The sequence below is a fragment of the Suricata suricatta genome, chromosome 1 (assembly GCF_006229205.1).
Source record: "Suricata suricatta isolate VVHF042 chromosome 1, meerkat_22Aug2017_6uvM2_HiC, whole genome shotgun sequence".
NCBI lineage: Eukaryota > Metazoa > Chordata > Mammalia > Carnivora > Herpestidae > Suricata > Suricata suricatta.
In genome coordinates, this window is record NC_043700.1 from 135394054 (window position 1) to 135420685 (window position 26632).

Sequence of the window (26632 nt, forward strand, 5' to 3'; positions counted from 1 at the left end):
TTGACTATTGAAATAGTGGTGAGTTCCAAGCACATGTAAAGGATCTTTTTTTTTTTCACATTGGAGAACATGTTTTATTACTTTGCTCAATATGCATTAGATGAAGATCCTTGTGTAAAGGATCTTGTGGTTTTTTTTGAGTAAGATCTTGTTTTTTTTTTTAGTTTTAATGAGAATGAAAGTTGAATGGTTTGTGATGTCATTGGAATCTTTAAAAAGATCACTTAATAATAGATGTCTTACACAATCACTTATGACATTTTTATAGGATATCATATAAAAAATAAATAATAGATGTCTTTTGTGGGTTTTTTACTTTTTTAAGTAGGCTCTACACTCAGCATGGAGCCCAGGGCAGGGCTTGAATTTATGACCATGAGATCAAGACTTGAGTTGAGATGAGGAATCAGACACTTAACTGACTGAGCCACCCAGGCACTCCTTTTGTGGTACTTTAAATATGAATTTCTAGAAATTTATACATTGTTCATTATATACCTTTTTATGTATATATCCTCTATATGTGTAAGTATTAATTTGATCAGGATATATGGCAAATTATGATGGTCAGTGAAATTAATACCAGTAGCAAGGAAATCACAAAACATCATTCTCAACTCAAAATCTCTGTGTAATTGCTGAAAATTGTTATATCCCAATATTGTGAAATCTAAAGTTTTTTTCTGTGATTAGTCTCTTGAAACTGTCCTAGTGCCTTGGAGAGTCTTGTCACCTCATCATGTTTAACCATCAGTTTATAGTAGCCTCCCCAAATTTAGAAACTTTAAAAACTAAGGCAGTTTATTTCCTTTTTTCCCCCAGCTATGAAAGTGGCAATGGGGATGCAAAAGCAAATCACAGCTAAAAGAGGTCAGATAGATGCCCTTCAAAGCAAGATTCAGTTTTTGGAAGAGGCAATGACAACTGCAAATAAGGTGAGTCCCTGTGCTCAGAATGAGGGAAGCCATTTCTGACTGAGAGAATGAGGGAGAGATTCCAGAACGAACATTAGAGTAGGATCTTGTTGTTTTTTAATTGTTTTTAATGTTTGTTTATTTTTGAGCGATCAGACAGAATGCAAGCAGGGGAGGGGTAGAGAGAGAGGGAGACAGAATCAGAAGCAGACTCCAGGCACAGAGCCGGGCTTGAACTCGCAAGCCATGAGATTATGGCCTTAGCCGAAGTGAGACACTTAACCAGCTGAGCCATCCAGGCACCCCTGAGTAGGACCTTGAAAGAGCTAGTATTTTAAATGCAGAAAATGGACCAAAGTACATTCCTGGTAGAGACACGGAATGACTATTAACAAAGTATGGTCAGTTCTGTTATAATGTGGCATGTATGTCTACAAAATTGTGCAGGAAAGGCCACAGGGGTAAAGAGAACAATGGAATTAAGAACACCTCACTAACAAATTTCATCAATGACATAGAAAAAATAGGGACCTAATGAAAAGTGCTAGCGTAGTTTTACACATGTTAAATGGTTAAGAAATACATAAATACTACAATAAACATGGTCCTTTATCTTGAAAAAGACCTGAAGTTTGCTTGTAGAAGTGTGCATCAAAGGGCTGCAGCTTGTGAGTTCCTATGAGGGGGTAGAGGGAGATTTTCTGTGACACCGGAGGTGCACAGATGTGACTCAGAACACAAACTGAGGTAGTGGCAGACAGGTGTTTGAGGAGCAGGCATGTATGTTTTTTGTGTATTCCCACACAGCTCTGTTTAGCCAGGTGCAGTTTTGTGTTGACTTAGTATTTCTTATAAATTCAACTGTGCATAATAAGTGTGAAATCTGTGTTGTGCTCAGACGTTCCTGATAGGTCAGTGGCTTTGGAACAAGTCAACATTTGTAAAAGCAGAGTTACATGAGCACTGGCTGTAGTGGAGGTGAGGAGGGACAGAGCGTATGTAGAAAGTAAGCACAAGTCAGGCACTTAATCTCCTCAGACCCAGAATGAGCTTTTTTAGAATGAAGCTACCCTTGGGGTGCCTGAGTGACTCAGTCAGTTAAGCATCCAACTTTGGCTAAGGTCATGATCTCGAAGTTCATGAGTTTGAGCCCTGCATCGGTCTCTGTGCAAACAGCTCACAGCCTGGAGCCTGCTTTGGATTCTGTCTCCCTCTCTCTCTGCCCCTCCCCTGCTCATGCTCTTGCACGTTCTCTCTCTCTCTCTCTCTCTCTCTCTCTCTCTCTCAGAAAAAAAACACTAAAATTTTTTTTTTTTTAGAATGAAGCTACCCTTCCTCCTATGGACTTACTTATTTCCTCTTTTTTTGTTCTTTCGTACTTTTTTCGTTCCTCCTTTTCTCTTATTCTAATTTCTTTTTCTTTTTCTTCTTTCATTATTTGTTCGTTTGGATCTAAAGCCATGCTTATCCTCATCCTCCCTGAGGACACACTTAGGGCATAAGAGGTCCTTCTATCACAGAGGTGCATGTCCCCACCCAAAGGAAGGTATTCATCAGAACCCAATGACATCCCCTTCAAACAGAAAGGAGGCAGCCTGTAAAATTAATATTCCTTTTCTGCCTCACTAATGAGAAAAAACAAAATTATTTCCATTCAAAAACTTTATTACAATGACAATACCTTCTACCTTGTTTACACTAAACATTCTCCCTAGAAAGAAATAATATTTAAAGAAATACAAGTTGAGGTAACTCGACTACTCTACATTTCTTTTTGTCTTCCTGTTCTATCATGTTTTTTAAAGGGATATGAGCAATTTTTAATGACATTTTGTTGAGTACCAAAGACTCTCCAAAAGCATATTAATAAGCTTATTTTCATCACTGAGTCTTAAATGACTGAAGGGAAGAACTGTATGCCCCATTTTAAAAAATATTTATTTATTTTTGAGAAAGCACAAGTGGGGCAGGGGTAGAGAGAGATAGAGAGACAGGGGATCCAAGGCAGACTCTGTGCTGACAGCAGAGAGACTGATGTGGGGCTTGAACTCACAAATGGTGAGATCATGACCTGAGCTAAATTGGAAGCTTAACTGAGTGAACGCCCCCCCCCCCCCGGCACTCCTAGATGTCCCATCTTTTTATGTTGGAGGGTCTTCAATAGGCATTTGTAAAATAGTCAACCATGAAACATAATAGAAACTCACAAAGTTTTAAAATAAAGACATCTTCTTTAAATCTCTTTTGTCATTTTAAACAAATTTCAATAAAATTTGGTATATGATTATTCAGTGCCAATTCACCATTATGCTGTTTTTATGCAACATAGTTATTACATACTTTGTAGATTTTATCAAAGATTTAGTAAGCCTGAAAGAAATAATACCGATAGTGATAAAAATAAGAGAGTACACAGTGACATGATTCTAATAGCTCCCAGCGCCAACTCAGAACAATTAAATGGCATATGAATTAAACTATAGATCTTTATGTTAGTTTTATATTTCCCTCACATCTGAGCATCTACATCAGCATATTATTTCTGATATTTTTTTCCTCTATAATTATAGGAAAAGCATTTTCTAAAAGAAGAGAAGAATAAGTTAAGCCAGGAATTGAGTGCTGTTGCAACAGAAAAAAACAAGATGGCTGGAGAACTGGAAGTCCTGAGGTCGCAGGAGCGCCGTTTGAAAGAAAAAGTTGCCAATATGGAAGTTGCTCTTGATAAGGTAGTTACTAAGTTTGTAAAGTAATTATCAACTGAGTAGCTATTAACTGAGTAGGCTTGTTCTGAATAAAAGCTTCATGCTGCTAGGAACCAAATCTCTTATATCCCAGTCGCCTAGCATAAGGAGAAATCATTGCCTATAGAACACAGAAGGCTCTTCTAAGCTATAAAGCACAGTTATACTGTATACTTTTTACAAAATTCTCTTGTCTCCTGCTGACTCGGTCACGGGAGTAGTAAGATATAAGATGCAAGATGCACCCAGTGTCCTCATTGACTGAATAAATAAAAATGTCTCCAATCTAACTTACTGCCACAGAATGACTTGAGCATTATGTAGAATACAGTCTGTTAATAATATCGATAAAATGCTAACATAGTGCTAATGTCTGGCCTTCCTTAGGGTCCAGAAAATGCAAGTAGAAAACACAACTCGGGGGGAGGCCTAGTTGGTTAAGTATCTGATTTCAGCTCAGGTCATGAGCTCATGGTTCATGAGTTCGAGTCCTGCATTGGGTATGCTTGAGCCCCACTTCGGGTGAGCATGAGCTTCACTTCGGGTGAGCTTGAGGCCCCACTTCGGGTAAAAAAATCATTAGCTTTGCTTCTCTCTCTCTCTCTCTCTCTCTCTCTCTCTCTCTCTGTCCCTCACTCACTTGCTTTTCTCTTCCTCTCTCTCAAAACACACACACACACACACACACACACACACAACTTAAAGAATGAGAAGGAGTAGTGACATTGTATTTGTTATTGCCATTTATCATAAAGGTATAAATCTTACTTGTGAGAACTCTGGAAGGCAAAAAAATGTACCCAAACTAGTCTTGATTCTTAAAAAATCAGAGCCATTTTAACCTGTGATCCTATCTATGCCAGCTTTGATTTTAAAACATGATATGTTGATTCAATAAATTTCAGTCATGGTGATTTTTTTTTACATTGCTAAAGCTCTTTGCTCATTCCATCCTTAGTTCATTCATACCAAATGCTGCGTAGATGCCAGGGACACAAAGGATAAAGGCACGGCCTCCAGTTCTAAGTTTACTGAGCAAAGCAGATAAATAGATAAATGTGAGTTAGTGTGCCAAGAGTGGGAGGAGTTCTCTTGAAGAGATGGCAGCTCTGTATTCATAGGTTGACAGAATAAAATGGTGTAGAAAATGGAAGACAAACCACATGTGGTTGCTTCATTGTAGGCATCTTTGCAGTTTGCAGAATGTCAAGATATCATACAACGTCAGGAACAAGAGTCCGTGCGCCTAAAACTTCAGCACACTTTGGATGTAAAAGTAAGGACTTCTTTTCATCATAAATAGTTTAAGCAAAAATAATGCCATTCTTTGATATACTTTTGTATTTCCTCCATGTACCTTGGAGGTGTGCTTTCAACATCATATAAAACCTGGATAAACATCATTACATCTATACCTGTCCTTCCTATAGTAACAAACTGAAACACCATACTCTTTGTTAAGTTTATAATAAGGGAGGCAAACACCTTCCTCAGGTGTGTCATGGGGATACCTGAAAGAAGAATTTTCCATACGGAAGGGGGTCAAGCAAGTGCACAGGTCCAAAGTGTGAGTGTGCTCAGCTTGTTAAGAGAATAGCAAAAATGATTTCATCTGCGTGGCCAGAACATGCGTCCTTTAAAAACAGTGCTTTTCCCACTAAGATTTATGTCTACTTTCTGAGTATGTGTTAAAGTTGCAAACATATGGTGAAGTGTCAGTAACGGATACTTTCACAGTCTGGAGCACTCCATGGTTGTAGAGGCCACAACTAGCATAGAGTCTTTGGCAAAAGTTCGAAGCCAGCTAAGTAGTGTACCATCCAAAGTGTTTTCACCTCTCAGGTGCCTTTTTCAGAATCAGCAGTGTGACGGCATCTTCTTAGCATATGCCTGGTCCTCAAAGAGTGACTCAGAATCATTTTGCTTTATAGATGTTCAACATGTAAGATTGAAACTGTGTTTGCAAAATACATTTTGATTTCACGATTGGAGGTGTAGGTGGACAGTTATGTTGCTCACATCTGTCTTGTTTTCTAGGAACTTCAGGGCCCTGGATACACCTCAAATACCTCCGTGAAGTCACGCCTTCTGCAGCCATCCTCGGCCAACCGCTCCCATTCTAACGTACCGTCTTCCCAGTCCACAGCCAGCTTCCTGTCTCATGTAAGCACCTAGTCTCATAGTCCATAATGCAATTGACCTAATGTGTAATTTTAAATGGAGAAGAATTTCATTTAAAACTATATCTATAGTTATGACATTTTCAATTACTAGGTTTTAGATTTATACAGACTAGATGAATGAAAACATATACGTCACTAGTTGGTGTTTACCCTGGGAAAAACATGAATTATTTAGTGGTATTAATGTTAACAATAATTGGGTTTTTTAAATTCATTTTAATTCCAGTTAGTTAACGTACAATGTTCTGTTAGTTTCAGGTGTGCACTATAGTGATTCAACACTTCCAAACACCGCTCAGCGCTCATCATGACAAGTGCCCTCCTTAACCCCCATCACCTGTTTAGCCCACTGCCTTCCCTCCGGTAATCGTCAGTTTGTTCTCCATTGTTAAGAGTCTGTTTCTTCATTTGCTTTTTTCTTTTTTTTCTCTCATTTGTTTGTTTTGTTTCTTAAATACCACATATGATTATATGATGTCTGTCTTTCTCTGACAGACTTATTTCGCTTAGCATTATCCTGGTTAGCTCTATCTATATCGATAAAAATGGCAAGATTTCATTCTTTTAATGACTGGGTAACATTCCATTGTATATATACCACATCTTTTTTTATCATTCATCATTTAATGGACATTTGGGTGGCTTCCATATCTCAGCTATTGTAAATAATGCTGCGCTAAACATAGAGGTTTATGTCTCCCCTTGTATTAGTGTTTTCGTATTCTTTGGGTAAATACCGAGTAGTCCGATTGCTGAATTATACAGTAGTTCTGTTTCTAACTGTTTGAGGAACCTCCATACTGTTTTCCAGAGCGGCTGTACCAGTTTGCATCCCCACCAACAGTGCATGAGTGTTCCTTTTTCTCCACATTCTTGCCAACACCCATGGTTTCTTGCGTTTTTTTATTTTAGCCATTCTGACAAATGTGAGGTGATATCTCATTGTGGTTTTGGTTTACATTTCTCTGATGATGAGTGTTGTTGAGCATCTTTTCATGTGTCTGTCGGCCATCTGGATGTGTTTGGAGAAATGTCTATTAGTGTCTTCTGCCCATTTTTTCATTAGATTATTCATTTTTGGGGTGTTGGGTTTGATAAGTTCTTTATAGATTTTGGATACTAACCCTTTGTCAGATATGTCATTTGCAAATATCTTCTCCCATTTCTTAGGTTGCCTTTTAGTTTTGTTGATTGTTTCCTCACTGTACAGAAGTCTTTTATTTTGATGAAGTCCCAATAGTTTATTTTTGCTTTTGTTTTCCTTGCCTCAGGAGACACATCTAGAAAAAAGTTGCTTCAGCCAGTAACAAAGAAGTTATTGCCTATGTTCTCTTCAAGAATTTTTATGGTTTCAGGTCTTATGGTTTTAGGTCTTTAATCCATTTTGAGTTTATTTTTGTCTCTGGTATAAGAAAGTAAAAAAAAAATTTGCATGTTACTTTCCAGTTTCCTCAAAACCATTGTTTGAAGAGACTGTCTTTTTCCAATTGTATATTCCTTCCTGCTTTGTCAAAGATTTAATTGACCATATGGTTGTGGGTTTATTTCTGGGTTTTCTGTTCTATTCCACTGATCTGTGTGCCTTTTTTTTGTGCCAGTGCCATCCTGTGTTGATTGCAACAGCTTTGTAATTTAACTTAAACTCCAGAATTATGCTGCCTTCAGCTTTGCTTTGCTTTTTCAAGATTGCTTTGGCTATTCAGGGTCATTTGTGGTTCAATACAAAGTTTAGAATTGTTTGTTCTAGTTCTGTGAAAAACGGTGTTGGTATTTTGATAGGAATTGCATTAAATGTGTATATTGCTTTGAGTAGTACAGATATTTTAACAGTATGTGTTCCTCCACTCAGTGAGCATGGAATGGATTTTCTTTGTGTTGTTGTCAATTTCTGTCATCAGGTTGTTTTTTTTTTAATAGTTTTCAGACCACAGATCTATCACTTCTTTGGTTAGGTTTATTCCTAGGCATCTTACTATTTTTGAGATTGTTTTCTTAATTTCTCTTTCTGCTGCTTCATTATTGGTGTTTAGAAATGCAACAGATTTCTGTGCATTGATTTTTGTATCCTGTGACTCTACTGACTTAATTTATCAGTTCTCATAGTCTTTTGGTGGAGTCTTTTGGGTTTTCTATATACAGTATCATGTCATCTGCAAATAGTGAAAGTTATACTTAGGAGTGCTCGGGTGGCTCAGTCAGTTGAGCATCTGAGTCTTGACTTTGGCTCAGGTCATAATCTCAAGATATGTGAGTTTGAACCCCACGTTGGGCTTTGTGCTAGCGGGGTGGAGCCTGATTGGGAATCTCTCTCTCTCTCTCTCTCTCTCTCTCTCTCTCTCTCTGTACCTCCTCTGCTTGTGCTCTCTCTCTCTCTCTCTCAAAAATAAATAATATAAAATAAACTTTTAAAAAATTGCACTTCTTTCTTACCAGTTTGGATGCCTTTTATTTCTTTTCGTTGTCTGATTGCTGTGACCAGGACTTCCAGTACTGTATCGAATAAAAGTGGTGAGAGTGGGCATCCCTGTCTTGTTCCTGACCTTAGAAGGAAAACTTTCAGTTTTTCCCCATTGAGGATGACGTTAGCCGGGGGTCTTTCATATATGACCTCCATTATGTTTAGGTATGTTCCCTCTAAGCCTACTTTTTGAAGCTTTTTATCTTGAATATATGTTGTACTTTGTCAAATGCTTTTTCTGCAATTTTCAAAATGATCATATGGAAAATATCCTTTCTCTGATTGATATGTTATATCTCATTTATTGATTTGTGAATTTCGAACCATGCTTGCAACTCAGGAACAAATCCCACTTGATTGTGGTGAATAATTTTTTTTAATGTATTATTGGGCTTGGTTTGGTAGTTGAGGATTTTTGCATCTATGTTTACCAGGAATATTGGCCTATAGTGGTGTCTTTATCCGGTTTTGGTATGAGAGTAATAATACTGGCCTCATAGAATGAATTTGCAAGTTTTCCTTCCCTTTCTTTTTTTGGAATAATTAGAGAAGAATAGGTATTAACTCTTCTTTAAATGTTTGGTAAAATTCTCCTGTGAAGCCATTTGATCCTGATCCTGTCAGGAATTTTTTGATTACTGATTCAGCTTCTTTGTTTTGTTGTTGGGTTTGTTCAAATTTTCTATTTCTTTCTGTTACACTTTCGGTAGATTATATGTTTCTAGGAGGTTATCTATTTCTTTAGGTTGTCTAATTTGTTGGCATATAGTTTTTCATAATATTCTAATTGTTTGTATTTCTGTGGTGTTGACTGTTATTTCTCCTCTTCCATTTGTGATTTTATTTGAGGCTTTTCTCTTTTTTAATGATAAGTCTGGCAAGAGGTTTTTGGTGCTTTTTAAAAGTTTATTTATTTATTTTGAGGGGGTGGCAGGGAGAGAGAGAGAGAATCACAAGCAGGCTCCACACTGTCAGCACAGCCCTGTGCCAGGTTTGATCCCACAAATCCTGAGATCACTTGAGCCAAAACCAAGAGTCGATCACTTAATTGAGCCACCCAGGTGCCCCTAAGTCTGGCTTTATCTGTTCAACTGTTTTTTAAATTTCTATATCGTTTATTTCTGTTCTAATCTTTATGATTTCCTTCCTTCTGCTGGCTTTTGGCTTCACTTGTTGTTCTTTTCCTAGCTCCTCTAGGTGGATAGTTAGGTTGTTTATTTGAAACTTCTCTTGCTTCTTGAGCTAGACCTGTATTGCTACAAACTTCCCTCTTATGACCACTTTTGCTGTATCCCAAAGGTTTTGGACCACTGTGTTTTCATTTGTTTCCATGTACTTTTTAATTTCATCTTTTATTTCCTGGTTGACCCATTCATTAAGGAATGGATGTTCCTTAATGGTAGCATGTTCTTTAACCTCCATGTATTTGTGGTCTTTACAGATTTTTCTTGTGGCTGACTTCTAGTTTCATGACGTTGTGATCAGGAAAGATGCATGGTATGACTTCATCTACTTTAGTTTGTTGAGGCTTATTTGAAGGTCTAGCATGTGATCTCTTCTGGAGAATGTTCCATGTGTATTTGAAACCAGAATGTGTATTCTACTGTTTTAGGATGTAATATACTGAATATGTCTGTTAAATCTATCTGTCCCAGTGTGTCATTCAAAGCCATTGTTTTCCTATTGATTTTGTAAGTTTTTTTTTTGTTTGTGGCTTTTTTGTTTTTTGTTGTTGATGGTTTTCTGTTTAGATGACCTGTCTGTTGGTGTACCTGGGGTGTTAAAGTCATCTACTCTTGTTGCATTATTATCTACTCATTCTCTTATATTTGTTAACTGTTTTATGTACTAAGGTGTTCCTCTGGAGGGTGCATAAATATTTACAATTGTTATATCTCTTGTTAGGTTGTCACTTTTATTATAGTGTTTTACTATAGTGTCCTTTGTCTCTTGTTACAGTCTTTTTTTTAAGTCTTTTGTCTGATAATATGTGTTGCTACTCCAGCTTTCTTTTAATATTTATCTGCATGATCAGTATTTCTCCATAACCTCGCTTTCAGTCGATAGGTTTCTTTAGATCTAATATGAGTCTCTTGTAGGCAGCATATAGATGAGTCTTGTTTTTGTTTTTTTTAAATCCATTCTGTCACCCTATGTTTTTTATTGGAATGTTTAGTCCATTTACATTGAAAATGATTATTGATGGATATGTATTTATTATTATTTTATTATTTGGTTTGTGGTTATTTCTGAAGATTTACTTTGACCCTTTGTCTTTGTCTCTTTCATGTTTTGCTGATTTTCTTTAGTGAATAATTTGGATATTTTTCTCTTTATTCTTTGCATATTTGTTAGTGGTTTTTGATGTATGGTTACCACCAGGTTTGTATATAACATCTTCTGCACAGAGCAGTCTATATTAAGTTGATGGTTGGTTAAGTTTGAACTCATTCTCTACTCCTCCCCACAGTTTAGGTATATGTTGTTATATTTTACATCCTTTTATTTTGTGCAATCCATGAATGGTTTTTACAGAAATACTCATTTTTGGGGCACCTGGGTGGCTCAGTGTCTAACTTCAGCTCAGGTCACAATCTCACATTTGTTGAGTTTGAACCCCACATCAGGCTCTCTGCTGTCATTGCAGACTGTCCCCCTCTCTCTCCGCCTCTCCCACTCAGTCTGTCTCTCAAAAAAAATTAAAGATTAAAAAATATATATTCATTTTTACTGCTTTTATGTTTCCTGCCTTTATATTGTTACTTTGGTCTTTCCTTTCACTCAGAGAGCCCCCTTTATTATTTCTTGCAGGCCTGGTTTAATGGTCATGGACTCCTATGGTTTGTTTGTCCGGGAAACTCTAGCTCTCCTTTTATTCTGAATGACAGCCTTGCTGCACGGTATTCTTGGTTTCAGATTCATCCCATTAAGCACTTTGAATATATCATCACACTCCTTTCTGGTTTGAAAAGTTTCTGTTGAAAAATCTCCTGCTAGCCTTATGGGTTTTCCCTTGTAAGTTATGTCTTCTTTTGCTGCTTAAAAATTTTTTTCTTTTATCACTATGTTTTGCCAATTTAATTACAATATGCCTTTGTGTGGATCTGCTTTTGTTAATTTTGATAGGAGTTCCCTGTGCCTTCAGGATCTAGATATCTGTTTCCTTCCCGAGCTTAGGTAAGTTTTCAGCTATTATTTCTTCAAATAAATTTTCTGTCCCCTTTCCTCTTCCCTCTTCTTCTAGGACTCCTATAATATGAATGCTGTTACATATGATGCAGTCACTGAGTTCCCTAAGTCTGTCCTTGTTTTGCATAATTCTTTTCTCTCTGTCTTCTAGGTCACTTATTCTTTCCTCTGCTTTTTCCATCCTACTGTTCATTCCATCAAGCGTGTTTCTCATTTTGTTTATTATACCCTTTATCTCTGGTATATTATTCCTAATGTCTGGGTTAAGGGTCTCACTCACATCTTCCATTCTTTTCTCAAATACAGTGAGTATTCTTATGATCACTGCTTTAAATATTTTATCAGTATTTAAAGTTTATCTGTGTATCAGTATGAGGTATATTACTTATATCTGTTTCACTTAGATTTCTGGACACCCCCATATCTTGTTTTTCCACTTGGAATAAATTTCTCTCTCTTCTCGTTTTTGTCTGAGTCTTTGTGCCTGTTCTTATGTGTTAGGAAAGTCAGCTACATCTCTTGTTCTTGAGGGTAATGGCCTTCATAGGAGGTTCTGTAGTGCTTTGTCATGTGGTATCCCCACTTCCCCAGAGCCTGGTACTTGTGAGAGTGTCTCTAATGTGTGCCGTCTGTGCCCTGCTCTTTAGTCCTGGGCATTTTATCCTTCAGGCCAGCTGTCTGCAGAGACTCTCTTTGCCTTTTGTGGGCAGTGTTTGGTCCCTGACCTGAATGTAGCTTGTTTTAGCTAGGTGTGCTCTGGTCTGTTTGTGAAGTGAGACCTGTTACCACCAGTGCTGGAACCAAGTCTTGGCAAATCTCCCAAATTGGGAGATGTGTGAACAGGGGTTTGGGTTGATCTTCTAGGGGAGGGGGCCCACCACACTGGGACTGAGACAAGCATGACTGGCAGGGGGGTGACACCAAAGTATGGAGTGGGGAGACTTGATGTAATCAAGTGAGATAGCGAGTGTCAGCACTGGTTCCCACTGGTGGCCCTGTATGCTGAGGGATGGGGCAAGAAAATGGTGCCAGCCGGCTCCTTTGTTCCTGGAGGGGTCTCTCTGTGAATGCTGTCTTTCTGGGATGCACTCCACGACGAGTGAATTACTTCCCCACTGTGTGCCCCTGGTGCTCTTCAGATCCGTTTCCATTCTGTGTGTCCATGGGCTGTGTGCCTGCCTTCTCTCCAAGGACAGTGCAGCACCCTCTAGGCTGTATCCCAGCCAAGCCCACTGACCTTTAAAACCCCAGGCTTTAAGCCCTGATGATTGCCAGAAGTCACAAAATTTGGCCCCTCTTGCTTTCCAAACCAGTTGCTGTGGGGATTCATGTTCCCTGTGTGCTCCCCTTTGTGTTAATCTGTCTCTTGCCCTTTGAGAGCATGGCTCCCTCCCCACTGCAGCAGCCACAATCCATTTCTCTCCCAAACCACATCTCCACACTTCCTGCCTTCTTCAGTGTTGTCTCTTCTCTACCTTTAGCTGTGGAGTTTGTTCTGCTTGTCTTCAAGTCAGTGTCTGGGTTTTTAGGATGATTTGATAGTTATCTGGTTGTATCCATAGGCTGAGGCAAGCGTAGGGCCCTCCTGTTCTGCTGCCGTCTTCCAACCCACCAATAATAGTTGTCAAAATAAATTATTTAGTGTCTTATGCTCAATGCTTTCCATCACAAGCATTTCCACATTACAAAGCAAATGCTGAGATAGCTAAAATAAGCATTGCTTCCAATGCCAAAGGCAGATTTACGGTGTATTGATATTCCATCAAGATGAAAATGATTTGCTCATATTGATTCTTAAGGAACTATATGTAAATGTACTTATAATCATAAATTTTTAGTAATTGTAAAATGTTCTTTATTCCCTTTAGTTAAAATGTTCAAGAATTCAGAAAATTTTTAATTTAACCTTTTATGCTTTAAAGCCAAGGAATTCAGTCTTTGTCTATTCTGAAAATATGTATTTATGGAACCACTAATTGCCTGCAACCAGTCTTCAGTGCCAACTCTAGAGAAATGAAACTCATTCCATAAATCACACATGAAAATCAGTCTCATTAGTTAACAGTCCTGTCTAATGAACAGCAACAGGATCACCAGTGACCTGCCAGCTAACCGACCTGTGCGTTTAAAGGAAAGGCACGCACTGCAAAACGGCTAGAAGTGGAAAAGGGCTTCTCTCACACTCTTCGGATGTGTGCACTGAAAAACAAGCTATCACCAACAAATGGTAGAACATTCTATAAAACAACAGAATGATAATCTTAATATTAGAAGTTAAACATGCTTCTCTCTGGAGACTGGAACTTGGAGGTGGTCAGAGGAAGAGCAAGGGATTACTGTTTTTTGTTTCAAGTTTAATTTTTGTTTTTTGTTTTAAGTTATCTTTAAAGTTTAAGTAAACTTTAAAATTATCTTTAAAATTTATTTATTTTGAGAGAGGTAGGGAGAGAGAATGAGTCAGGGAGGTGCGGAGAGAGAGAGAGAGGGAAGAATCCCAAATAGGCTCCATGCTGTCAGTGCAGAGCCCAATGTAGGGCTTGAACTCACAAATCATGAGATCATGACCTGATCAGAAACCAAGAGTCAGGCACTTAACTGACTGAGCCACCCAGGTGCCCCTAAAATTAGCTTTAAAATTATGCACATATTGGGGTGCCTGGGTGGCTCAGTCGGTTAAGCGTCTGGCTTCGGCTCAGGTCATGATCTCACGGTTTGTGGGTTCGAGCCCTGCATCAGGCTCTGTCCTGACAGCTAGCTCAGAGCCTGGAGCCTGCTTCGGATTCTGTATCTCCCTCTCTCTTACCCTCCCCTGCTCGCACTGTCCCTATCTTTCTCAAAAATAAAAATAAAAAACAAAAAAAATTTTTAATTAATTGACATTGATCAAAATTAAATCAAATCCCCCTCCCAAAATAACCCCAACAAATAAACAAATAAACAACAACAAAGAACATTGACCAGGAGTCATCAGTGTATCTCACTACTTGTGTGACCTTGGAAAGCCAAATATATTGTGCCTTGCTCTTTTCATCTCTAATGATGGGTGTGGACTAGATAACCTCTAGGGTCATCTGGAACCATCTACTCTGAAATTGCATGACTTTTCATTAACCAAAAGCCAGCCTGAGGGATTTTGTCTAGTTGTGCAGTAAATAGACTACTCGATTATAAAGAATCTCATCCATCATTGAAAAACTACCAGTCATGTCTATTAAGTCAAAATTTTAAATAATAATCATAACAGCAGAAATGGACTGTATTTCCTAAATAGATTGTCAAACATGCCTTACACAATTTCTCCTCTTAAAAATGTTTATTATGGAGTTGCTTAGGTGTGGCTCAGTCAGTTGAGCATTCAACTCTCGATTTTAGCTGAGGTCATGAATGGTCCCAGGGTTGTAGGATTGAGCCCTGCATCTGGCTCCGTGCTGGGAATGGAGCCTGCTTATGATTCTCATTCTCATTCTCTCTCTCTTTTCCCCTCTCCTCCCTCCATTACCCCTCCCCATCTCTCTCTCTCTCTCTCTAAAAAAGAAAAAAGTTTATTATATAATTTTACACAATAGAAGTAACATTCTTTATTTTGTTCACCAGTGCATCCCAAAGTACCTATAACAGTGTCTAGCATATAGTAGGATACTCAATAAATATTTTTCCAGTGAGTGAATGAATTGAATTTATTGTAAGACATTGTATTTAGGTTTCCATTGCTTTTACTGATAAGTCAGTTTTAAGTCTTCTTGTTGCTCTTTTGGAGGTAGTTTTTTCTCTGACCACTTTTAAGATTTTTCTCTTTGTATCAGTTCATAGCAATTTGATTGTGATATTCTAGGTGTGTTCTTCTTTGTATTTGTCTTTCTTGAGGTTCACTGATCTTAGTAGATGTATGGGTTGATATCTTTCATTGATCTAGAAAATTTTTATTCCTTACCTTCTCAATTATTTTTTCTACCCCATTCTCTTGTTTCCTTCTGGTACTTGTATCATTAAAAACATTATTTTTTTTTAAAAAATTGCCATATGATAACTCCATTATCTGAATCCCATCTGGGCCTGTGACCATTATTTCTCTTGGTTTTCAGTCATGTTGTGTCCAGTCCTGCTTTTTTTTCCAATAGTTTAATTTTCTTAGAGTAGTTTTAGATTCACAAAGTTGAGAGAAAGGTATAGAGATTTCCACACATATGCACAGCCTCCCGCTTTATCAACATCATTCACTGGAGTTGTACATTTGCTACCAAGGATGGATCTACCTTGACACATTATCATTCCTCAAAGTCTGTAGTCTATCCTGGGGTTCACTCTGGTGTTGTATATTCTATGAGTTTGGACAGATGTATAATGACATAATACCCATTATTATACAAAGTGGTTTTTCTGCCTTCAAAACCCTCTGTGCTCTTCTGATTCATCCCTTCCGTTCACTTCTACCCAGGCAACCACTGACCTTTTTATGGTCTCCATAGTTTTGCCTTTTCCAGAATGTCATATAGTTGGAATCATACCGTATGGAGCTTTTTAAGATTAGTTTCTTTCACTTAGTAAAATGCATTGAAGTTTCCTCCATGTCTTTTCATGGCTTGGTAGCTTATTTCTCTTTAATGCTGAATCATATTCCACTGTCTAGATGTATCACAGTTTGTTTACTCATGCATCTGCTGAATGGCATCTCGATTACGTCCAAGTTTTTGTAGTTATGAGCACACCTTCTATAAACATCCACGTGCAAGATTTTGTGTGGACCTAAGTTTTCAGTTCCTTTGGGTAAGTAGCCGGGAGTATGATAACTGGATCACATGATAATAATATGTTTAGTTTTGTAAGAAACTGCCCAGCTGTATTCCTCAGTGGTTGTACCATTTTGCATTTCCACCAGCAATGAATGAGAGTTCCTGATGTCCCACATCCTTGCCAGTATTTGGTGTTGTCTATGTTTTGGATTTTCACCATTCAAATAAGAGTGTAATAGTATCTCATTTTAGTTTGCATTTCCCTGATGCCATATATTCTGAAACATCTTGTTATATTCTCATTTGACATCTATATGTCTTCTTTGGTTGAGGTGTCTGTTATGGTCTTTAGCCCACTTTTTGCTTGCTTCCTTTCTAAATAATTGTGTTCTGGACATTGTGAAAAATTAGATCATTTTGGTTTCCTTCATAGAGGATTTACATCAGGTTCTGGCTGGTAGCTAAAGTAAGGGCACCAACAATCACACATCACCTTTATTCAAGGATTGAGATGATTCAGATTAAGGCTCTTATCCTGAAGCCTGATGTTTACCAGTTTATCTTCTACCTCTTTGATAGAGTTCTAGTTTTTATCCCTCCAGCTTCTTGATCCTGCCCAAAAGCTCATCTCATCTTTCCAACCTCTCAACTTGTTCTTTTAGAGTTGATGAATCCTTCTAGAGAAAATGACATTAAATGCCTCCCTTGTCTAGATTTTCTTTTGTTCCAGACTTTGGCTCCATAATTCGTAACTGTGTTGGTAGCTCTCTAATGTTGGTAGGTAGACTTAAGAATTTTGTGTCTATACTTTTCTAGTGAATTTCTAGACAGAGGGCTGTTCTAGCATTACTGGAAAAAGAATTCCTCTACTGTTAGTCTTTGCTCATATACTATTTTAGATGTTATTTACAAACTTATGCTGTAGAATAGGAAAAATTATCTCTTTTAACCATATACACATGTATGCATATGCATCTTTCTTTTACCTCCATAATCTCCCCCTATAAACTCATACCATATCATACATTTTGGTTAAGTCACATTGAATGTTTAGATTATTATGGCAATGTAAATACTGTTCTCTAGCTGAACTGCACCAGTGAACTGTGACTGTATTTCCTTTTTGCCCTTAGATTTAATAATTGTCTTGTTTTACTTAGGTTGGTTTTCTAGATATCTAGACTCAATTATCCCTCAAACATTATCTGAAAAACAACTGTAAAATTCCTTTTAGTATAAGCAAAGTAATAAGATGATTTTATCAGTTCCTTTACTTGCTCATATATTCCTGTGCGTGGCAGCATGCCTTTAGAGCCCTCCAACGTTCCTGTTCTGATGGGGAGTGGTTGCCTTTCAGATTTTCCTTCTTTCAAGATCCAGGGAATTCTCTTCACCTTTTTTTCTAGTTTTTAATTTTAATTCCCTTTCTTGGTTTCTTTCTTTCTTTTGGTGGAGCATATGATGCAGTGGTGAACTATGGAAGGGTGCATTTCATTCTTTAAGTATTTTAAAACTTTGCATGTCTGAAAATACCATTTTTCTTCACTTACATATGATTGACACTTAAAATTTTGTTGCTGTTGTCCATGTTGACTCCAGGGGCTTTGTTTATGACTAGCTTTTGTTTGTTCTTTTAAAGTTTGTATGGTCTTTTCTTTATCCCTCACTTTGATTTCAAGATGATCCCTGATGAAGGTCTTTTTCTTTTCATTGTGCTGGGTACATAACAGGCTCTTAGGTTCTTTGTTCTAGAAATTTTCTTGTTTCATTTATTTGATCATTTTCTCCCTCCATTTTCTCAGTTCTCTCTTTTTAGAATTCCTGTCAGTCACCTATTAGACCTCTTGGACCTTTCTAGTCATCTTTAATTCTGACTTCCATGTTCATCTCATCTTTTATTTCCACCTTTCAGGAAATTTCCTCAAGTCTGCCTTCCAAACATCTGTCGAATTGTTTTTCTGATATCATATATATTTTTAGTTTCCAGGAGCTGTTTTCTCTTCATATCAATTTATGTTCTTTTGTAATACAACACTTTTTGATTTCTTTTTTTAAGTTTATTTATTTATTTTGAGAGAGAGAGAGACAGAGAGAGTGCATGGGGGAGGGGCAGAGAGAAGGGAGAGAGAGTCCGCAGCAGGCTCTGCACTGCTAGCATGGGGCTTGGGGCTCAGGGCTTGAACCCATAAACCGAGAGTTCATGACCTGAACTGAAACCAAGAGCCACACACTCAACCAGCTGAGCCACCCAGGCGCCCCTCTTATTTCTGTTTAAAGATATTCGCTTCAGTTTTTCAGTAATTGCTCCTGTCACCTGAATTATTGATGTCTTTTCAAATTCATTTTTTGTTTCTTTTGATATCTGTCATTAATGTTAAAGCCTTTCCTTCAGTGTTTAGTGATCATTGGCTCTTCATTCGTATTTAAGATTGAGGCCCTAAAAGGCCGATTAAAAGCTCTTTGTAAGGTTGACAGGATTTGTCAATTGGTAGATGGTTAGGAACTGCTTTTTTATTGAGGGACCCAAAAATCTTTTACAGGTCTTTTTTCTTGGTCCCGTGGTTCTGTGAAAGAGGGATCCTCTTACCACTGCCTTGTAGGTGTAAATCACCTGCCAGAATTATGAAAGGTGAGTGGGGTGCGGAGTCTGCAGTATCTGTCTATCCAGTCTCACTTACTGCTCGTATTTCCAACTCGCAGCCTTTCTCCTGCTATGCCACATAGCTTTTGGAGCCTGGCATCCTCTGGTTCAGCCTCATGCAGAAATGAAGCCTCTAAATTCCTTCAGGGGAAAAGAATGAATAATTGCCTTATGTGGGAGAGAGCAGCTGGGTTTCTAACAGCTTCTCCCATAGAATTTGAGTCAATCCTCCCATTTTCCTGCCCTTTCTCTTCCCTGGCCTTCAGGAATTCATGAGGCCCCCAGTTCCTGAGCCTTTCTGGAATACTCTCAGGCAGAGGAGCTTGCTTCTTGTTGGCTGCTTCTGTGCAGCTACTTTAAGTTCTAGCTTTCTTTGTTCTGCATAATCAGTTACAAATTATACGTTTGCTTTGCATCTCCTAAAATTTCATTATCATTACTCATGTCTAATGTTATCTCTTTTTTCCTTATTAATTCCTTTCAGTTGGCCTGAAATTAAAGTAGACCTAAATGTATCAAGTTCAGAAGTGGAATATGGCTGTTTGCGTTGTTCTGCATTGCCCCTTCATTTATCTTGTTTGATTTTAGTTTTCCTGTTCAGTGATTCTAATGATAGCTGATATTTACTGAACACCAGGCACTGTTCAAAGTACCTTCCTAGATTATCTGATTTATTTCTCATGACTGTCCACCTAAGGTGACTGCTGTTATTATATATATTTTACAGATGAGGAAGCCGAGGCTTGGAAAAGCTAAGTGACTTACACAGAGTTCACATACCAAAAACACAGTGATGCCAACACTTAACCAAGACAGCTTGAGTCTAGATCCTATGTTCTTACCCGTTATTCTGTACTGTTTCTCTACACTACACTGCTGAATGCTGTTTATTAAAATTTAAATATTTAATGACATAAATAGATTCTCTGTATGAACTAATATTGTATTTCATAAATGTATATATATACACACGCATACATACAGATGCACATACTTATAATCAGTATCTTGATGTAGAAGAATATTAATGTCTCAGAGAAAGGCTATTTTGCATATAAAAATAAAACATTTCCAGGACAATATATGTTATGTATGTGTCAGAATCTATGCACATCACTGTGTGTAATGTGTACTAGCTACACTCGACCTTTGCCACCCAAGCACCCATGATGTAGGCAAGAGTTTTAGTAACACTTTATGTTTTGTCTTGTTTCCTACTCACGCACTCTCAAAATACAATATAAACAATGTATTTGTATTCTATGTAGTCTATTTGTATTCTACTTTTATTATATTCTTCTAACAGAAATACAAGTGTAAGAGATAGACTTGGTCAGACATTCTCAAAATAGAATAGTCTAATTCAAACTGAATGAGATCAAGTTTTTATATTTAGCGTTTCCATTTATCTTCTGTCTTCAGAGAATGGAGATAGGACGCGTTGAGAAGCACACAGTCTTAGACATTCCTTATCTTACATCATGGCTCATACATTTGTCTATAACAGACGCAAGGCCATTACAGAGAACCATATTTGGAGAAGATGGAGGTGCATTAGATATATAATTTAGGAGTCATTTTGGCAACAAATCTAACATAAGATTTCAGAATCAAAATGTAATAGGAAATTAATCCAATCATAAAATAAACCTTAAGTTGAACTGAAAGGTGTAAGTTTATATTCTTCCCTTGAAACCAAAACCTTGTCGAAGTTTTAACCTGAAAACATAGATCCTTTAGCAGTGGCCTTAATGTGTATTTTAAGGGTCAAAAGATTGGGTTGGGAGAGAGCACAGTTCTTAAATGGGCCCCAGGAACTTCAGGGGGAGCTATGTTTAGTTATTTCTTTACCAGTGAGACAAAAGTCAAATATAAAGAATGTTTTAGAATTTTTCACTTCCCAGCTATTTTCTAATTTTAAAAGGTATTTTGTTCACATTATATATCAAAATATTTCCATATTAATTAAAAGTAATGTATTAAAAATTAATCGGTGTAAGTATTGTAAGATGTACAAACATTAAAAGACTGATAATTTTAACTAAGTAAAACTAATAACTACTATGACTGATAAAAATCACAAAGCCACCATAAACAAATCAGAAACTAAAAAAATTTTGAATAGATAAAAGACTAGTACCTATCATTTAGAGAGTTTTTACAGACCCAGAGGAAGATAGCATATAATCTAAAGAGAAAAGTGTCCTGAAGATACAAATTTTGTAGATAGAAAATTCATAAATAAGAAATGCAAATATCTAATAAACATGACAAGAGTATTCAAATTTGTTTATAAACAAATAACAATAACTACATCTTAGAGCAAAAACAGAGGCACCTGGGTGGCTCAGTTGGTTAAGCATTCGATTTTGGTTCAGGTCATGATCTCCAGGTTTATGGGTTCTAGTCCCCTGTTGGGTTCTGTGCTGACAGCTTGGAGTTCTGAGCCTGTTTCAGATTCTGTGTCTCCTTCTCTCTCTGCCCCTCAACCACTCATACTGGCTTTCTCTCTCTTAAAAGTAAACATTAAAAAAACTTTTTTAAATCTCAAAGCAAAAACAAACTGCCAGTTTTGCATATGAAATGATAAAGTGGTAATAGCAAGGGTCGGGCAGAACAGCCACTCTTATATCATACCCTCCTGATAAATGTATAAATCGACATGACTTTTTGTTGTTTTTGCCTTCAAAGCCTACAATTTCTTTTTTTAATCAGTAGACTTGATATTTCTTTTTTTTTAATTTTTTAATGTTTATTTTTGAGAGAGAGAGAGAGAGAGAGAGAGAGAGAGCAACAGAACATGAGTAGGAAAGGAGTAGAGAGAGAGGGAGACACAGCATCTGAAGCAGGCTCCAGGCTCCAAGCTGTCAGCACAGAGCCCAACACAGGGCTCAAATTCACAAACCGTGAGATCATGACCTGAGCTGAAGCTGGACACTTAACCGACTGAGCCACCCAGGTGCCCCTAGACTTGATATTTCTAAAGTACTTTTAGATTTACAGAAAAATTGAGCAGAAGCTATGGAAGGCTTCCCTAGACTCCCTTTGCCCCCACCCTACAATTAACATCTTTCATGACTGTGGTACTTTTTTTTTTTTCATGTTTTTTATTATTTGAGAGAGACAGCATGAGCAGGAGAGGGTCAGAGAGAGGGGGAGATACAGAATCCGAAGCAGGCTCCAGGCTCTGAGCTCACTGTCAGCACAGAGCCAGACATGGGGCTCAAACCCACAAACCATGAGATCATGACCTGAGCCGAAGCCGGACGCTTAACTGACTGAGCCACCCAGGCGCCCTGACTGTGGTACATTTATCACAAAGGATGAGTCAATATTGATACATTATTAACTGAAGTCTGTAGTTTACATGGGAGTTGACCCCTTATGTTTTACATTCTATGGGTTTTGAAAATGAATAATCACATGTATCTACCATCGCAGTGTCATAAAGAATAGTTTCACCAACCTGAAAGTGCCCTGCTTTTCACCTATTTATTACTCCCTTCCTTCCTCTGAACCTCTGGCAACCAGTGGTCTTTTTTAACTTCGTCCATAGTTTTCCTCCTCCAGAGTGTCCTTAATTAGGATCTTTTAAGGTGTTGTCTTTTCAGATTGGCTTCTTTGACTTAGCGCTATGCTTACAAGATTCTTTCATTTCTTGTCATCAACTAATAGTTAATTTCTTCTTATCGCTGAGTAACATCCATAGTATGATGTACCCACAGTTTGTCCATCCATTCACCTATCAAAGGACATCTTGTTTGCTTCCAAGTTTTGGCAGTTACGAACAAAGCTCCTGTATCCATCCATATGTAGGTTTTGTGTAGACATACGTTTTTAATTCTGTTGGGTGAACACTAAAGGGGGTAATTGCTGGATTGTACAGTAAGAACATCTTTAGTTTTCTAAGAACTTGCCAACCTGCCAAACTGTCTCCCAAAGTGTTTGGACCATTTTGAAGTCTCACCAGCAATGAATGAGAGTACCTGTTGCTGTACATCTTCATCAGCATTTAATATTGTCAGTGTCCGATTGGGGCCATTCTAATAGGAGTGTGGGAGTAGCTCATTGTTGCTTTAATGTGCAGTTCCTTCCTTAATGGCACATAATGGTGAACATATTTTCAGATGCCTTTTTCCCATTAGTATGTCTTCTATAGGGAGACGGTTGTTCTAGACTGTTGCCCAGTTTTTAAGTTGGGATAGTTTTTCCTTATTGTTGAATTTTAAGAGTTGGGGGGGCACATTTTGGATACTAATTCTCTATCATATATGTGTTTTGAAAAGATTTTTTTCCAGATCTACATCTGGATTCATTTTTTTTACATATGTAAGCCCACTTGTTCTGGCACACCAGTTGTTGAAAGTGCTGCCCTATGTCCACAGAGTTGCCTTTGCTGTTTTGTTAAAGATCAATTGACTAGATTTGGGTGGGACTATTTCTGGCTCTTAGCTCTGTTCCATTAATTTATTTGTTTACTGTTTCACCAGTACCACTCTGTTTTACTATGGTAAGTCTTGAGATGGGATGTTGTCAATTCTTCAGCTTTGTTCTCTGTCAATATTGTGTTTGCTATTCTGGGTTCTTTGCCTTTACATATAAACTTTAGAACCAACTTGTCAGTAGCCACAAAATTTAAAAATTACTGGGATTTTGATTGGAATTCATAAATCAGGTTGGGAAGAACTGACATCTTAACAATATTGAGTCTTCTTATCCATGAATATGGAATATCTCTCTATTTAGAAATTTTTTTAAATTTCTTATGTCACAGTTTTTGTTTCTTCTGTCATAATCTTAGGTAGTGTTACTCCTATAGATCTTGTAGGTATTTTGTTAGATTTATAACTAAGTATTTTATATTTTCAGTATTAATGCAAATGATACTGTGTTTCTAATTTTTTAATTCTGGTTCATTTCTGGTATGGAGGAAAACATCTGACTTTTGTATATTAATCTTGTTTCCTGACAGTTTGCAATAATCTCTTATTCCAACAGTTTTTTTTATTGTTGATTCTTTGAGATTTTCTACATAAAGAATCGTGTCATTTGTGAAAGAAAGTCTTAATTCTTGCTTTGCAAATCTGTATACCTCTTATTTTCTTACTTTCAACTTTCTGTTTTATTAGCTATGACTTCTGGGTGAAAGGGGACAGTCTTTCCTTGTTTTTTGTGGGGTTTTTTAACCTTTTTTTTTTTAATTTTAGAGAGAAAGAGTGAGTGGGAGGCAGAGGGAAAGAGAGAGAATCCCAAGCAGGTTCCATGTTCAGCTTGGAGGCTGACACGGGGCTCGATCCATGACCCTGGGATCATGACCTGCACCCAAATCAAGAGTCAGACGCTTAACTGACTGAGCCACCCAACTGTCCCTGTTAGTTTGTTTGTTTTTAAGTAAGCTTCATGCCCAGCACATGTCCCAGTTTACAGCACAAGATCAAGACCTGAGATCAAGACCTGAGCGGAGATCAAGAGTCAGAGGTTTAACCAGTTGAGACACTCACACACCCCTTGACTTGTTTCTGACCTTAGCAGGAAAGCATCCCGTTTCTTATTGTTAAGTATGATATTAGCTATAGGTTCTTTATAGATATTCTTTACCAAACTGAGGAAATTTCTCCTGTATTTCTAGTTTGCTGAGATTTTTTATGATGAATTAGTGTTGGGTTTTGTCAAATGCTTTTCTTCATCTATTAAAATGATCATGTGATTTTTTCTTCTATAGCCTGTGTTATAAGCTGCTGTAAGTGTCTGTATGCATGTTTTTATGTGGACCTAAGTTCTCAATATAATATTATAATTATCTGACTTTTTAATGTAAAACTACCTTTGATTACGTGGAATTAATCCCCCTTGATTGTGTTATGTAGCTTTTTCATAAATTGTTTGATTGTACATGCTAATCTTTTATTAAGTATTTTTGTATTTTATGTTCATGAAAGATAGAGGCCTTAGTTTTCATTTCTTGTAATGTTTTTGATTTTGGTCTCAGGGTCCTGCTAGCCTCATAGAATGAGCAAGGGCATATTCCCTTTACCCCTCTTTTCTAGAAGAGATTGTAGAAAATTGATATAATTTCTTCCTTAAATGTTTGGTAGAATTCACCATTTATGCCTGGTTCTTTCTGTTTTGGAAGGTTATTAATTACTGATTTAATTTCTTTAATAGATTTACACCTATTTATATTATCTGTTTCTTTTTATAAAGTTGGTCCATTTCACCTGTGTTATCAAATTAGTGGGCATAGAATTGTTCATCATAATCTTTTTTTCTTTTCCGAGGCGGAGATTAGAATTTTTGTTCAACTTCCTTAAACTCATATCTAACTCAATAGGGAGAGTTGTATTCTCTGTCTGCCTGTTTAAAATTTAATCTAAGAACAGGTTCCTTCACAGATTTACTTGCAGACCAATCAGATCTGAAAACATATGACCAAAGGGATATGTTCTTAAATCTAACCTAAGAGAGATTTTCTTAAATCATTTTGGGAAGAAGACAATGTTTTCTTATGAACATTCTATCTAGGAAGAATTCAGCAAAGAGTAAATGGCTTAACATATTTTGATTGTTACAGCCTGCTTTAAAACTTTTATGTTAAAAATAAAGGAAGATAAAAGCCTGACATCACTTCCAAGCTTCCCTCTCCACACTCAAGCACTTAGTCATTTTATATGTCTGGCAGGATGCGGTTTGTTTGTGGTCAGTCTCTGCCTTTTCCAATCTCCTTCGCACTGAGAGGGTGGTAGTGAGGATTAATTAGTCTATGAAAGGCCATCCATGCTGTACCCTTCCAGAATGAAAACAGATTAAAGAAATGGGACCACTACATTATTGCATTAGCTCCTATAAAGGAATATTTGTCTTTATCTTAATAATGTCCATGACATCTGGCAGTGATGTACCCTCTTTCATTTCTGATATTGTATATTCTTTTTTTTTTTAATCAGCCTGGCTAGAGGCACTGATTTTATGATCTTTTCAAAGATTCTGCTTTTGAGTTGTTGATTTTCTCTGGTGATTTCCTATTTTTAATTCCATTGATTTCTGCTGTAATTTTTATTATTCATTCTATTTGCTTACTTTGGATTTAAAATTTTTTTTTCGATGTTTATTCATTTTTGGAGTGAAAGGAAGAGACCCAGTCCGAGTAGGGAAGGGGGCAGAGAGAGAGGGAGACATAGAATCTGAAGCAGGGTTCAAACCCACAAACAGTGAGATCATGATCCAAGCCGAAGTTGGATGTTTAACCGACCAGATGCCCCATTTTGAATTTTTTTTAATATTAATTTATTTTTGAGAGAGAGAGGGAGGGAGAGAGGAAGGGAGGGAGAGGGGCAGAGCTAGAGTGGGGAGGGGCAGAGAGAGGCAGAGACAGAATCCAAAGTAGGTTCCAGGCTATGAGCTATCAGCACAGTGCTTGAACCCACAAACCATGAGATCATGACCTGAGCCAAGGTTGGATGCTTAAATGATTGAGTCACCCAGGTGCCCCAGCTTACTTTGTATTTAATTTGCTCTTAGTTTCCCAAGTAACAAGTTTGGATTATTGGTTTCAGATCTTTTCTTTCTAATATGTGCATTCAATGCTATAAATTTCCCTCTGAGCACTATTTTTGCTACATCCCACAAATTTTGATAAGTTGTAGTTTCATTTTCTCTGTGTCAAAAATATTTTGGGATTTCTCTTGGGATTTCTTCTTTGGTCCATCTGTTACTTAGAAATGGGCTGTTTGATCTCCCAATTATTTGGGGAATATTTCAGCTTTTATTGATTTC

At 37.4% G+C, this 26632-nt stretch overlaps 1 protein-coding gene across 5 annotated transcripts in view; it reads left to right on the top strand.

The window, feature by feature from the left end:
* The window catches only part of CCDC158 (coiled-coil domain containing 158), a 91468-nt gene that overhangs the window by 45827 nt on the left and 19009 nt on the right, over positions 1–26632 (top strand). For 4 of the 5 annotated variants that reach the window (XM_029944632.1, XM_029944657.1, XM_029944622.1 and 1 more), the window contains exons 14-17: positions 823–935; positions 3485–3643; positions 4842–4934; positions 5696–5821. In XM_029944632.1, the coding sequence (XP_029800492.1) occupies positions 823–935; positions 3485–3643; positions 4842–4934; positions 5696–5821 (491 nt within the window). The remainder of the gene's footprint in view (positions 1–822; positions 936–3484; positions 3644–4841; positions 4935–5695; positions 5822–26632) is intronic. The other variant, XM_029944640.1, reaches the window with a different exon arrangement.